We start from the raw sequence: 13,527 nt of genomic DNA, 5'->3' as shown, positions 1-13,527 counted from the left end.
TAAAAGGCTTTTTGTCCCTTTAAAGTGAATGAATTCCTAGGTTTGGGAGAACTTTCGAGTTGTATTTAAAAAGTTGTGAATATCAACTAATCTCACTATAGAAACACCTGAAGTGATACGCGTGAAATTATAACCATCAGCAATGCAAAAAATGGCATAAAAGCCCGCTCAATTTTTCAAAATCACAAACTGTAATTTGGTGTGAAATAATTATCCGGTGGCCTCATTCTTTATATCATGCCACTGTGCACCTATAAAATTTAAATATTTTTCGAGTTTGGCGGAGATTCAAGTTAACATTTGGCAGTTACAGGTTAACTACCGAACTCAAAAGAACTTAACCAACAAACCTGAAATTATTACTGCCGCGGTGCAGGTGAAATTTTTAAGTTCGTTATTTGTTGACACACACGGCTACAAAGTTCAATGGAAAGACATGCAAGCAAATGTCCAGAACATGCTGAACGTATGCATCGAGCGACCAAGACATGTTTGACTTGGTTTGATGTAAGTCAGCTCTACAAATGATTCTTTGAAACTGATGGCGTGATGGCGATACGGCCTTATATACCACAGTAGCAAGCCTCTTATACCACCCTATAGCACGTAACGATAACCTTGACTATGCATACGTGGTCCATACGTATATTAATGTTTCAATACTTTACAACAGCGAAAGAAGTCGGATGTTCTAAGTTTATTGCCGCTTAACCCGAAATGATTTTGATTTTGGCTTTAGCCTTTTCAACATAACGCCATTAGCTGAAGACAGCATGGTTTTAAGTTGATCACTACAAATCTCAAAATATTTCAGTTGTGGGTTATAAAAGTCAACATGTTGCACTTGAATTATCTTTATTTGCCATATTATCAATCGGAAAATGCAGTCCCTGTATCAAATTGTATCAGGTAGAAGCAAATGCCTGGTGCCCGTAAGTTTTGTGAAGTATCAAGAACTCAATGCCACACGCAGTCATGGAGACTACTCGTCCTTGTGAGTTCTAATATTTAACGATGAGGCTCTTACTTTAATAGATTAGTATATACTGTAATGTATATTCTAAAAGATGTCAATTGAGAAAATACTCTAGGCTCCAGTGGGGAAAAACAGAACAAATTATCGGTCACAATCAGGAAAGTAATAGGATATATTCTAAAAAAAAGTACAAAATTAACGGTCTCGGTTATCGAAAGTTTCTTAAATTAAAAAATCATTCATCGCCCACAAGGGGCGGAAGGTCTCAATTGACCAGCCCGCTGAAGCTGGCTTGAAGGAAGCAGCGTTAGCATCTCAAAGAGACGAAATGACAAGGAGGGACAGGTGAAAAGCAATAGAAACGAAGACACTCGAACAAGAGGTTGCTTATACGGGACGTCGGCCGCCCGCACGAGAGAGACAGAGAAGGGAAATGTAAGGAATCCTACCTACATAATAACTTAATGTAAGGGATCCTACCTACATAATAACTTAACCCCACAACTGAGACCAGCAGTCAGACACCGCGAGCTCAGCGGTGGGGCGCTCAGGAACAAACCCCCTAGGAGCGCGAAATCCCATAGGACTTCTGCGACGAGCACAGACACCCGTCAGAAGTCCCACACGAGGGGACAAAAACAAAATACAACCAACAATGAAGAGATAGGATATAAATCTCGACTTTTTAAAAGATTTCAAAGGGAAAACAAAGTCAGAACTTTATTTAAACGACTTTCACTTTCCATCGAAGTGATGCCCACATAGTACTTCAACAAAATCGCATTCATTCATGTGCATGGTGTAATGAATTCACTTTGAAAACGAAACAGATTTTATACAGCATGCGTTAACAAAATACGAGGCCGACTATTAATTATCAGAGATGCTGGAGGCCAACCATGCAGAATAGCTGGCATTTAACCGAATTATGCGCAGAGGTTTTTTTAAAGCTAAGCAATCAATCATCGTACTGCATATGAAATGCATAAAAGCTAACAAAAATTCATATACGTCATCTCACGAACATAAGATGTCACATGTACACAGAAACAACTTAGCTTGCACTTCCGTCAATTATACAAAAAAGGAAAGGACGGAAGATGATGCATGAAAGGCGAAATGGCATTGAATATTTGGTGACGTTCCCATGAAAATCGCTAAGTTATATTGGCATATACATCAACTGCCGAACTCGTGTTAGAAGTAACCTGTAGATGCCGAACCATTTCGGAGTAATTTTTGGCTAGCAATACATGACGAACATTCACGAACATCTAAGGAATGAGATTTACCTTTGAGCGTGTTTCTTTTCGATACATTTCCCAGGAACACTTCGGAAAAAAGAATGAAAACAATAACTAAGTTTTTTCAAGTGCACGAGTAAAAATTTGATCGGTACCACATACTTCTTTTCTATTACACTTTTCTCTCAACGGCGAAAAAACAGTTTGTTTCAATGTGAATAATATTGCTTCTATCATAGATAAAATCACCACAAATCTTGTTAAAGCTCGAAATAACAATAAAAAAGATATTATACAAATTCCTTTATATAGAAAAAACGACAACTAACGACTAAAATTGATATCCAGTCAAGGCCTCCTATGACTAGTATTGTTTCATATTTTAACAAGAGAATACTATAATATGAACTTGTCAATGACAAAAATAATCCTAAAATGTTTGAAACATGTGCATTTTTCAAAGTAGGTGTTAAAAGCGTCGTGATCTTATCAGTGCAATTGTTACAAATACACTACATAGATGTGTAAAAGATCAAATACTTGCATACAAGGTGCCAGAGAGCGAGTGATTCAGACAATGCAAAAATCTAAAACAAAGAGTACATTTTAAAAACGACAAATTCATCATTCAATACCTATCTGAAATGAAATTGTCATTTAAACTAAAGATTTTGAGTATGAGCAGAAGAGAGTAAAACTTGAAACTTGATGTTTGCAAGCCAAAACTATTTATGCAAGATGCTAGGAAACCTTAGACAGGCCATCGCAATCAGAATACTTTCGCAAATTCTCTTTTATTTCGCACCATAAATAGGAAGGAAAGAGGAAGACGTTATCTGGCCCATTTCATAAATATTCACTAAGTGACGAATCAATTATTTATTCTTCAGTCTTCAATTTTCTAATAATAATTAAAGTCCAGGCAATTGGATGAGATTCATCAAGTTCTATGAAGTCAGCTTCGTAAACATGAATCTTACTTCACCCAGAAATGCTGTCACACTAACAAGCATGAATTGAAGCGATGAAACACAGAACACATAGGATTCGGTGTTAAATATAAAACTACTAGATTTTTTGTAGAGATATATACATTCCAAGTAATGACAAGCAATAAAAATATCAACTATTCGGTTGGACTTGACTCATTTCACTTATGTACTGAAAGACGAAAGTCACGTAAGCACTTCAATATATACCATGTTTATAGAGCTTATTTATACGGTACGTTCCCGTCCTACGTGTACAGAATTGCCAAGAACGAGCAACTTCTCTGAACGCATGAAGCTTGAACCAAAACTAATTAATTCGTCTGGTGAAATGTGGATGGTTCAAGTGAAAGCCGGAGTTGATTATAGCCGGATTAAAAAGGAAGCGAGACCGTACTTTTGGTTTACGAAAAATCCTTAATTCAAAGACGATAACTCGATAAGGCAGGCAGTTCGAATTATGCAAGAAGGTATTTATTTAAACGTACCTAAATAATAATTGCGTGATGCCAAAACCTCCTAGTTAAAGATAAATGATGCACTCCATACATCTCCGGGAAATGAGGTTTCTGCAGGCAAATAATAATAATCGACATGCCACTGCATCAATAAATACACCTAAGAATATATCAAGATAATTTTTCATTTCATTTAAATATTGCCACGACAAATGAAGCTGCACTGCTATTTTGACCTGATTTAATCACAAGATCGATGCGAGTGAATTAGTTCTATATAATTGCGCAAACAAAATTTGATAAAGGAGCTTGCATTCTTTATTGCACCTCAACTCTAGCGATGAAGCATTAAAACAATCGTGGCGATGACTCGCTGCGATCGCGAGCTAAAAATCAACGGTGAAATACCGTTGTATTATAATACCGTTAATACAACGGTATAATAATACGTTATTATTAACGGTATAATAATACAACGTTATACCGTTAATAATATTATACAATTATTATACCGTTAATCAACGGTATAATAGGGTAGGAAAGAGCGCCTGAACGTTGAAACGGCTTATGAATGGTAAGTGCCCTGCTTTACAGCTTATGAATGGAAAGTGCCCAAATTCACGATGTCACTATTCTTTACTTACTTTTCACGATTTTCCGCCTATGTAGAATGACTATTGCTAATTTTTAAGGAGTCCACTTGTGACGTAGACTCTTTGTGTCGCTCGTATGCTGTTGCGACAGATGCTGACGTGGGCATGGACGCGCTACGAGGCATATTTATCGTTGTTGCATCTCGATTTCTCGTCTGAGTTATTTCTAGAGGAATATAGTCAGGTCTTTTCTTGCCTGAACGAGGCATTTTGACACCGAGATCTGAAGAAGAGTTTCGAATTATCTTCGTGTTTGCGGCATTTGATATTAAAGGTCCACAACGATGCAGCAGATCTTTTATACTTCCCATACTGATGGAATTAGGGATATTTTGACGAGTATTTTGTGAACAATTAGGGCTCCAATCTTGAAGATTCGTTAACTGATAAGTGCCGGGTAAAGCTCCAGATCTCGCTCTGCTTACTATACGTGCAGGAATATCGTATGATAACGCATTTAATAAAGTGACCTTCTCGTTGGCTAGATCGGCGTTATCAAGAAGTATTTCACTTGTCATGTTCTTTTCTCGATCGGAGAATGCAATCACTTCAGTCTCTCTATGATCGTCTTGTTGAACTAATACGGAGTTGTTTTGGGCTGAAAAAGAGGCTTGATCGACTACGTCCGGGCAATCTGATAGAATCGAAAATTTCCTCTGATTTGATGGAGTAGTAACTGAAGAAACAGAACTAGATGGTGATGGCGAGCTGTCGTTTTGGGAAGTTCGGGATCTGACATTTAAGCGACGACGTTCTCGACGCGCCTCTTTCCTCTCAGCGCTGCCTTCTAACTTTTCCGATGATGATTTACGACATCTGCCAGTATTATTATCAGATAATGAAATAGAATTAATAGTTATAGAGTCTTCTAAGCCTGACGATCTTCCGAAACTTCTACTTGCGTTGGCGTCTCCACAGAAATCGGTGGTTAACTCTGGCTGATCACTACTTCTATTCGTACGTGCTGATGACTCTTTGTTGCCAGTTGCAGCATTCCAGTTTTTCTCTGTGATGTCAACAGAGTTTTGGTCAACATCAGTCTTATCTTCCCCCACTAGTTTAGTGTAGGCTGGGGAAGCTGGAGAGCTCTGGTCATCTACTCCCAGTAACTGCAGAACTCTTTCTTTGTGCGCCAAGACGAACGCCTCGAGCACAGCTACTGGCACGTTGATGGGCAAGTGTGTTTGAGTGGCCACGTGGCGACATGCCTGTTATTTACAATAAAATCAATGTCAATAACCTGAAGTTGGACTTAAATTCATTCGGTAAAAAGGGCAAATTTATTAATATTGAAATAATTAAACTGAAATTAATACATACGATGAGTTGGAAACGAAAGCTACTTTCTCTTCAAACGTGAAACATAATTTTTGCATATGCGGCGGCCACGGTTGAATGGAACACGTTATTACTAATGAAATAGAATCGACTACAAGATTTTAATAGTTGGAAAACTAGAAATTTGTAGGACAGTATCTTTACTATGAGATTATAGCTATAATAAAGTACTACCGTTATCATTATTACAAACATTACATTTAACAAAACTAACTATTGACAAAAACAAACATGAAATTCTGTCATAGCGATTATTACAATTTATAAAACAGAAATATATACTATCAATTCAAAACAATCTGCTGCAAATCAGTAAATCATTTATCATAAAGAAATTAGGTATTAAAATTGTATTAAATGGTATATCCAATAATACAATAATAATGAAACTAGATTGCTTGAATCGCATTCACTAGAAATTTAAAAGCGAAGAATACTCCACAAAAATTCAGCATTTCTCTATTTAAAACGTTTCGGAGACCAGCTCCATTGTCAGTTCGATAAATCTAGAACACAAATACAGTAAGAAAATTAATAAAGTTCGGAGTCAAAAGAAAAAACGTTTCCTATAATAAACGTTTCACCGAAACGTTTTCTATAGAAAACGTTTCACCGAAACGTTTTCAATAATAAACGTTTCACCGAAACGTTTTCTATAATAAAAGTTTCACCGAAACGTTTTCTATAATAAAATAAGTAAGACCTTATTTTACACCCAGAAATAACTTTTTAAAGCTAAATAATTAACATGACGATAACCTTGACTTGTGTGTGGGGAGGAGAGAGAGGCTCCTCCGTGGTCACGAAGACGCTGGGGGACGAGCGCGTGAAGGGCGACAGCTGTCGGGACACATCGATGGCGATGCCGGCCTGTGCACCGCCACCGCCCCCGCCACCTGCCACCAGCTCGCCTCTGCTGCTACGACTGCCCAGCGTCTGCAGGATCTGCACTGCAGATCTCACCTGCATAAAGAATTAGAAGGTACAATGTATAATATTGGGTCAATATAATACTATATCTCAACTAGAGGACTAGAAAAATTATTAGGGGCGATAAAATGTATAATATTGGTCAATATAATACTCCATCTCAACTGCCGGAACAAAAGAATCAAAAGGTTGTGATACTATGTATAATACAAGGACATTTTCATACCCCGTCTAACCTGCCGGACAAGACATGCTGATATACTATAGACTATATCCTATAGTTAATAACTCACCTCCTTGGTTAGAACATTGAGATGCGAGTGAAGCGACGTGACTTGCGAGTCAATTTTCTCGAGGTGCTGGCGGGACTGCGCGTCGTCGGGTGGCGGGCGCAGCTCGTCGGAGGAGCGGTGGTGGCGGGTGGGCGACAGCGGCTTGAGGCGGTGGGGGGTCGAAGCGCCCCCCTGGCCCGCTCGGTCCCGCCCACGCTGTGCCCACCGAGGGCTGCCCACCACTTCTTCTTCCATGCTGCCACGAACACAGTTTATGAGACAACTGCCAGGCATATGCCAGGTGTTGTGTAACCATTCAGTGTTATACAGGCATTTTTATTTTAATTTAAACATTTGACATCGGATAAATTTACCGTCGTCAACGCTATTCGTGCCTGATGGCTGGGGAATGAGAGGTCCCATTAGTACACAAAGGGTTAAGCGTACGATCAGACGAATTCGACTCTGATCTTTAGACAATCGTTAGGGAAAACAGTTGGTACGTGATTCAAAGAATAATTTCTCACAACCGAAGTGGAAATTATTCGTCGTCAACTAAGATGACGGTCTCGGTCACCACGAATTTTTCTAATGGGGAATTCGTCATCAACAAATATATAATTGAACTCTTAATTGACTGCGCGCAAAACATCGTAAGCATTTCAGAACAACGAACATAGAAACAATGGGCGGACAGCAAAGGGAACATAAACACGTGAAAACGTAATGGATGAACATCCATACATTATACATGCATTCCGTACATCCATTTACCTGCATTAACAGAAAATGTAGTGGAAGTTTAATCCATATATAATACATCCATTCCATACATTGGTTACGTTCATTGCAACTATTTTCCGCTGTTGAGACCCATGAAAAAAAGTGACATGAACTTTCTCGTGAGGAGCCCATTAAAATCTACTCAGGATACGCCGCCCATCAAGACTCCATAAGAATTAAGACTCCATAAAAACGAATACACGCTTGGAAATACTTCAAGAGGTTCATGGACTTGAAGCTTACTATATTAGGCATTATGTGGCATGCGGTTAATAAAATGTTTGAGCTACGTGTCAGTGAGTAGCTTTTGGATGAAAATAAACGGCAATAGATGCCGGTCCTGGAATAAATAAACGGCAATAGATGCCGGTCCTGGAATAAATAAACGGCAATGGATGACGCTCCTGGAATAAATAAACGGCAATGGATGACGCTCCTGGAATAAATAAACGGCACTGGTTACGGTCCTGGACTAAATAAACGGCAATGGATGACGGTCCTGGACTAAATAAATGGCAATGGATGACGGTCCTGGAATAGATAGCCTAAACGCTAAGGCTGCAGTAAACCTCATGTCGATTCTAGCAGACCCCGTTAGCTTTGAGTCCACTGGGTCACTGGGACCTTGCCTCAGGCGCTGAGTTGACAGTCTGTGAGTCACAAGGACAGAAGCTCTCCGTGAGCGGAATCACAACGTCTATAAAAAGATTGGGCACTAAAATAAGAGGGGAGCAGTTTGCCCCTAACACGACCGTAGCAATGTTACACTGACTGTACGTCGGCCTGACGGTCGAAGGCTATAAAAATGGGAGCAAATTAAACATGGCACAGAATAATTATGATGTAAGAAATTACCACTCTTTTGCGCATCTCCTTCTTCACTTGCTGCCAGGTGACGAGGAGGCGCACCTATAATTTCATTTAGATTTGAACCGGCAGCCGTGGCAGCAACATCTCCCGTACCAGCCTGACTACCGATACCTGGCCAAATATCTTCGTGAAACCTCAGTCACTAACTCTCAATAAGATTTAGGTGTGTGCCAATTTCTTGCATTAATTGATAAATAATGATGTATTTCCAAATTATATAACTTTCTGACGCCAGTTTTACGATGCGACTATTCTAACAATGTTATTCTCTCTTGTACAGTATAAAGTACACCTACGCCCATTGCTACGTCTGCAGCCGGTCCAGTCGATTTCGTTCTTTTTGACGCGAGAAGTTACTTGAAGGAAGACTTGGGTTTCGCCTCCTGTTCAATTCCTACCAACCAAAACTTAATCTCGCACTTGGACTACCTCGTTACTAACGAAGATTGATGAAGAATGAAAACTAAAACAAAACCTTGAATAAACTTTGCGTAGCTTAATTAAAATCTTTACTTGACCTATTGTGTGGGAAACTAAAATTTCTTACAATGAAATTCTAACGTAGAGACAAGTTAGACGATTGACAGGATTCAAAAAACACAGTTTCAAATTATGAAACGTCCGCAGAAAACAATAGCGAAGATTCCTGAAATTACTTTGAATTTATGTTAGCTGTCTTCGCGGTCAAAGTCTAAATCAGAAAAACCCAAGGTTTAACATCAACTAATATAACTTCAAGCGAATATACAGTAGCGAAAATTTACATATTAGAATGCGGCCCATGTTCAATCAAGTTTACGATATTATGTAAATTTGAATAATGATGAAGCACGAAGAAATAATGATATTATGATTAAATAATGATATTAATAGTGATAAAGCACAGGCGACACAATTTAAACACAAATAACCAAAACTGAGGTTGAAACAAAATTTATAACAATGAGTTAGGGAAATTTAACGCAGCAACTTAGTAAAGTAATTCGTAACAAATTAGATCTAAAGAAGCAAAGACATGACGTTGGCAAAAAATAAAAATAAACTCGGTAAAAACGGAAAATTTTTCAAGGAAAGCGCACACGACACTGAATAATGAAAACAATTATAAATATGAAACATCAAATTAGAATAATGAATAATGAGAAGCAACGCCCTTTTATAAATCGTTTTTTTTTCAGAAGCGTCCGAAAAATCAAGAAAGTAGTTGAGTAATGCAAAGGAATGGAAATAATAATTTCCCGGAGATTGAGAATCGTAAATGGGCTCCGCATTGAGAAAAATACATGAAACGAAAAAAACACAGATAAATAAACGTGAGTTCACGATCACCCATGTCAGGAGCATAGAAGTATGCGTGCACAGTATGCATGCACAGTATGCGTGCACAGTATGCGTGCACAGTATTCGTGCACAGTATACGTGCAAGGTATACACAGTAAGCGTGCACGGTATGCACAGTATGCGTGCACAGTATGCATGCACAGTATGCGTGCACAGTATGCGTGCACAGTATGCGTGCAAGGTATGCACAGTATGCGTGCAAGGTATGCACAGTATACACAGTATGCGTGCACAGCATGCGTGCACAGTATGCACAGTATGCGTGCAAGGTATGCAGCACCGTGAGAAGTTGAACCTATTGTGGCCGCGCGACGTGGCGTGTAGCGGCGACCGCGGTGACGTGCACATGGGCGAGCGGTCCTCGTCGTCACTGCCGCGCTCTTCGTCGTCCTCGCTGATGGACGGCAACAAGTTCTTGCCCGACATTATGTCCAAGTCGTCTCGCTCCTGTTGACAGCATAGAGGGATGAAATATTGATTTGGGTCGTCGTACCAAACAGTGAGAGCTGCAGCTCTAAATATGTAAACTTCCAGAATGTTTGATTGTATGTATTCGTTATCGTCATCTAGTTCAATAGTTTCTACCAAAATTCTTACGGTCCACAAAACTGCAATGGTATCTACCAAAATTATCCTGACTGCCCAAAAAACTGATATAGTACTTAGCAAGAACAGCAATAGAATCAAGCCAAACATTTCTAACCTTGTAAAATATCGTAAAGACCTTCATTACAACACACTTCATTGCTGTATCCAGTGTAATACAATATACAACAAACTACACACAATCTTCACTAGCTCTATAATTACTTACTTCAATTTAACATCCATGGTAAATAATATCTCACCTCGCTGTCGTAACCTTCACGTAGGTTATGTGTGAGGTCATGCTTGATATCATTGGCAAACTCTTGTTGGTACTCAGGGTAGAGTTTGAGCACCTCTATGACCCCCATGATATTAACACTCTTGAGGTCGCAATAAGTCAAGGCCTTCACATCACACGCGCTCTTTACGATGGTCTCACTGCCAGTCTCCAGGTGCATGTCTATGTCTGATCCCACCAAGTCCCCTTTGCCTGCACAAATGTCGCGTAATTGTCAACATGGAATGGATTTTTATTGAAATTATTGAGGGGATATTATTCATCATGAGATAATTGATCAGGTTATGTTTGCTTGATCAGGATTCAGAAGAACCTATCAGCTCAAAATCTGATGATGTACAAAGTGGTAAAATCGGTCCAAGCGCTGCTCGTTCGCTAATTATTCTCAGTTTTGATCTTGTTAATTTAATAAATATGAAAGTAATATTATGTTATAACTTATTTTGGGTTCTTAATGGCACTATCTGAAGAGCCGAGCATTAATAGTATAATTAGTCTTTAGCGAAATATACATATTATTTATATTATATTAATATATATATATATATATAATTCGGTCATTCAATTATTATTCAATGATCACAACATCATATTTGAAATCCATGTACGCAGTATGTGACATATTTACAAAATTACGAGCTATAACTTGAAAATTATTTTATAATGTAACTTTTTACTATCATGAAGCAATTCAGATCAAACATTTAAATAAATAAAATTCAATATCATGGCAAAATCCAGTCTGACATCTGTCCCAATTTTAACAGAAAAATTAAAGTGAACCTCCCGTTGCCAAGACTCTAAAATTTAGAGCACGATCTCAGAGGCTGGTTCAAAGGAATCAATTCGTTAGGAGGAAAAACTGCAAGTCCTAATGCAGCTGGGCTCATTTAATCAGCGAAGATTGCAGAGAAATCGATGGTCCTGCACTTAAAGTCGACTAGACTGACCGAGGATGGCGACAACCATTTCATCGATGACGACCTCCATGGAGCCGTTGCAGAGGTAGTAAATGTACTGCACGGCATCACCTTTGTGCACCAGGAACTCGCCGGGGGCACAAAAGTTGTTACGAATGTGCAAACTAAAGAGCTTGAGACAGCCTTGGGCAGCCGTGTCGAAAATGGGCAGTGACAGAATTTCTCGGTGGATGTGCATGGAAATGTCGCCTCGTAGCTCCTCAGGGAACTCCTTCAGAGTCTGATGGAAAGAAATGACTATTTTAGAGACTGGTAGAAAGAAAGAAGCATTTCAGAATCTGGTTTGAAGAAAAATCGTTTTCAGAGTCTGGTGGATGGTTGATTATTGTTGAAGAAAGTTGAAGGAAATCGAAAAGGCCTCAAAAATAGATATCCATTATATCCCAAAACGCCAATAATTATTTGAATATTAATCATTTCGAACCGAAAACGTAAAACGTTTTAGTTTCGAATAAATAATTTGTCCGATAATAACCGCGTTCATTGTAGAACTACAAATTCCAATGAAAGAACATAATCCTCCGAGTGCTGAAGAGACCAAAATGATTACGATGATTGTTAAGTTGAAGAAGATTGTAAATCTCCGTTCACGATAATTGACTGAAGCACATACTTCATGAACATTTATGCGCTCTTAGCTGAAACCTTCTTACTAATGTCCATGCGCGGCCACCATTTTAAGCGTCTCCATGCGCTTACACACACACATCATGCATGACCATGCGCTGCACGCACCTCATGCATGACCATGCGCTGCACCTCATGCATGACCATGCGCTGCACCTCATGCATGACCATGCGCTGCACGCACCTCATGCATGACCATGCGCTGCACCTCATGCATGGCCATGCGCTGCACCTCATGCATGACCATGCGCTGCACCTCATGCATGACCATGCGCTGCACGCACCTCATGCATGGCCATGCGCTGCACCTCATGCATGACCATGCGCTGCACCTCATGCATGACCATGCGCAGCACGCACCTCATGCATGACCATGCGCTGCACCTCATGCCTGACCATGCGCAGCACGCACCTCATGCATGACCATGCGCTGCACCTCACGCATGACCATGCGCTGCACCTCATGCATGACCATGCGCTGCGCCCACCTCATGAATATCGATGCCCTGGTTAAGACTCCACATGGTCTGGAAGTAGTCCTGCATGCGCTGCTTGAGCTCCTTGGGGATCTGGTTGAGCGTGAGGAAGTCTTTGAGGTCTCGCCACTTGGTTTGGTATTGCGACTTGCGCGAGTACATCCGCTGAATAATGGAAGTTACGTTGCCAAATACCGTGGCATGCATCAGCGCTGCGGGAAACGTAAAAAAATATTTATTATCTGATTTGACTGCGAAATGAATGTGAAAACGACAAGCAGGTAACCGAAGAGAGTTAGCATTCAAAAAACAGTATAGCATTCATGTCATTTTGGACTTTAACATTAGAAAATTAAATGCATGAAGAGATAACACATATCTTTAGAATTTTTTAGCCTTTTTGCTGGGCATTAAATTTAGGTTGTCACTGCGAGCGCGAAGACGTACATTACTTATTTCGGCCTCAGAGCCTTAACACTTTGAATATGGAGATATAGGCTAACGCTGTTGCTATAAGACCATATAAATTAATTATTATTAATTTGTCAAGTGTCCAGACAAATTTAATTTTTAATGCCATAAAAATCAAACTATTCAAAACATGAAACCCCTCAGTCTTATTAATCGTTGGAAAAATTCAGTATAATCAAACTTAATGTCAGAAAACTCCAAATACAAGGTTTTCAGAACTATATAAATAATGT

At 39.4% G+C, this 13,527-nt stretch overlaps 1 protein-coding gene across 1 annotated transcript in view; it reads right to left on the bottom strand.

Moving 5' to 3' along the window:
* Positions 1–1,580: 1,580 nt before the first annotated feature.
* The window catches only part of LOC108667415 (potassium voltage-gated channel subfamily H member 8), a 152,245-nt gene continuing 140,298 nt past the window's right edge, over positions 1,581–13,527 (bottom strand). The window contains exons 9-15 of the mRNA XM_047879660.1: positions 12,836–13,035; positions 11,691–11,940; positions 10,703–10,932; positions 10,150–10,301; positions 6,882–7,116; positions 6,418–6,621; positions 1,581–5,528 (exon numbers count right to left, since the gene is read on the bottom strand). Of these exons, the coding sequence (XP_047735616.1) occupies positions 4,329–5,528; positions 6,418–6,621; positions 6,882–7,116; positions 10,150–10,301; positions 10,703–10,932; positions 11,691–11,940; positions 12,836–13,035 (2,471 nt within the window). The 3' untranslated portion in view covers positions 1,581–4,328. The remainder of the gene's footprint in view (positions 5,529–6,417; positions 6,622–6,881; positions 7,117–10,149; positions 10,302–10,702; positions 10,933–11,690; positions 11,941–12,835; positions 13,036–13,527) is intronic.

Source organism: Hyalella azteca, unplaced genomic scaffold (genome assembly GCF_000764305.2).
Source record: "Hyalella azteca isolate HAZT.00-mixed unplaced genomic scaffold, Hazt_2.0.2 contig3573, whole genome shotgun sequence".
NCBI classification, from domain to species: Eukaryota; Metazoa; Arthropoda; class Malacostraca; order Amphipoda; family Hyalellidae; genus Hyalella; species Hyalella azteca.
This window is presented reverse-complemented; position numbering and strand designations above follow the sequence as displayed.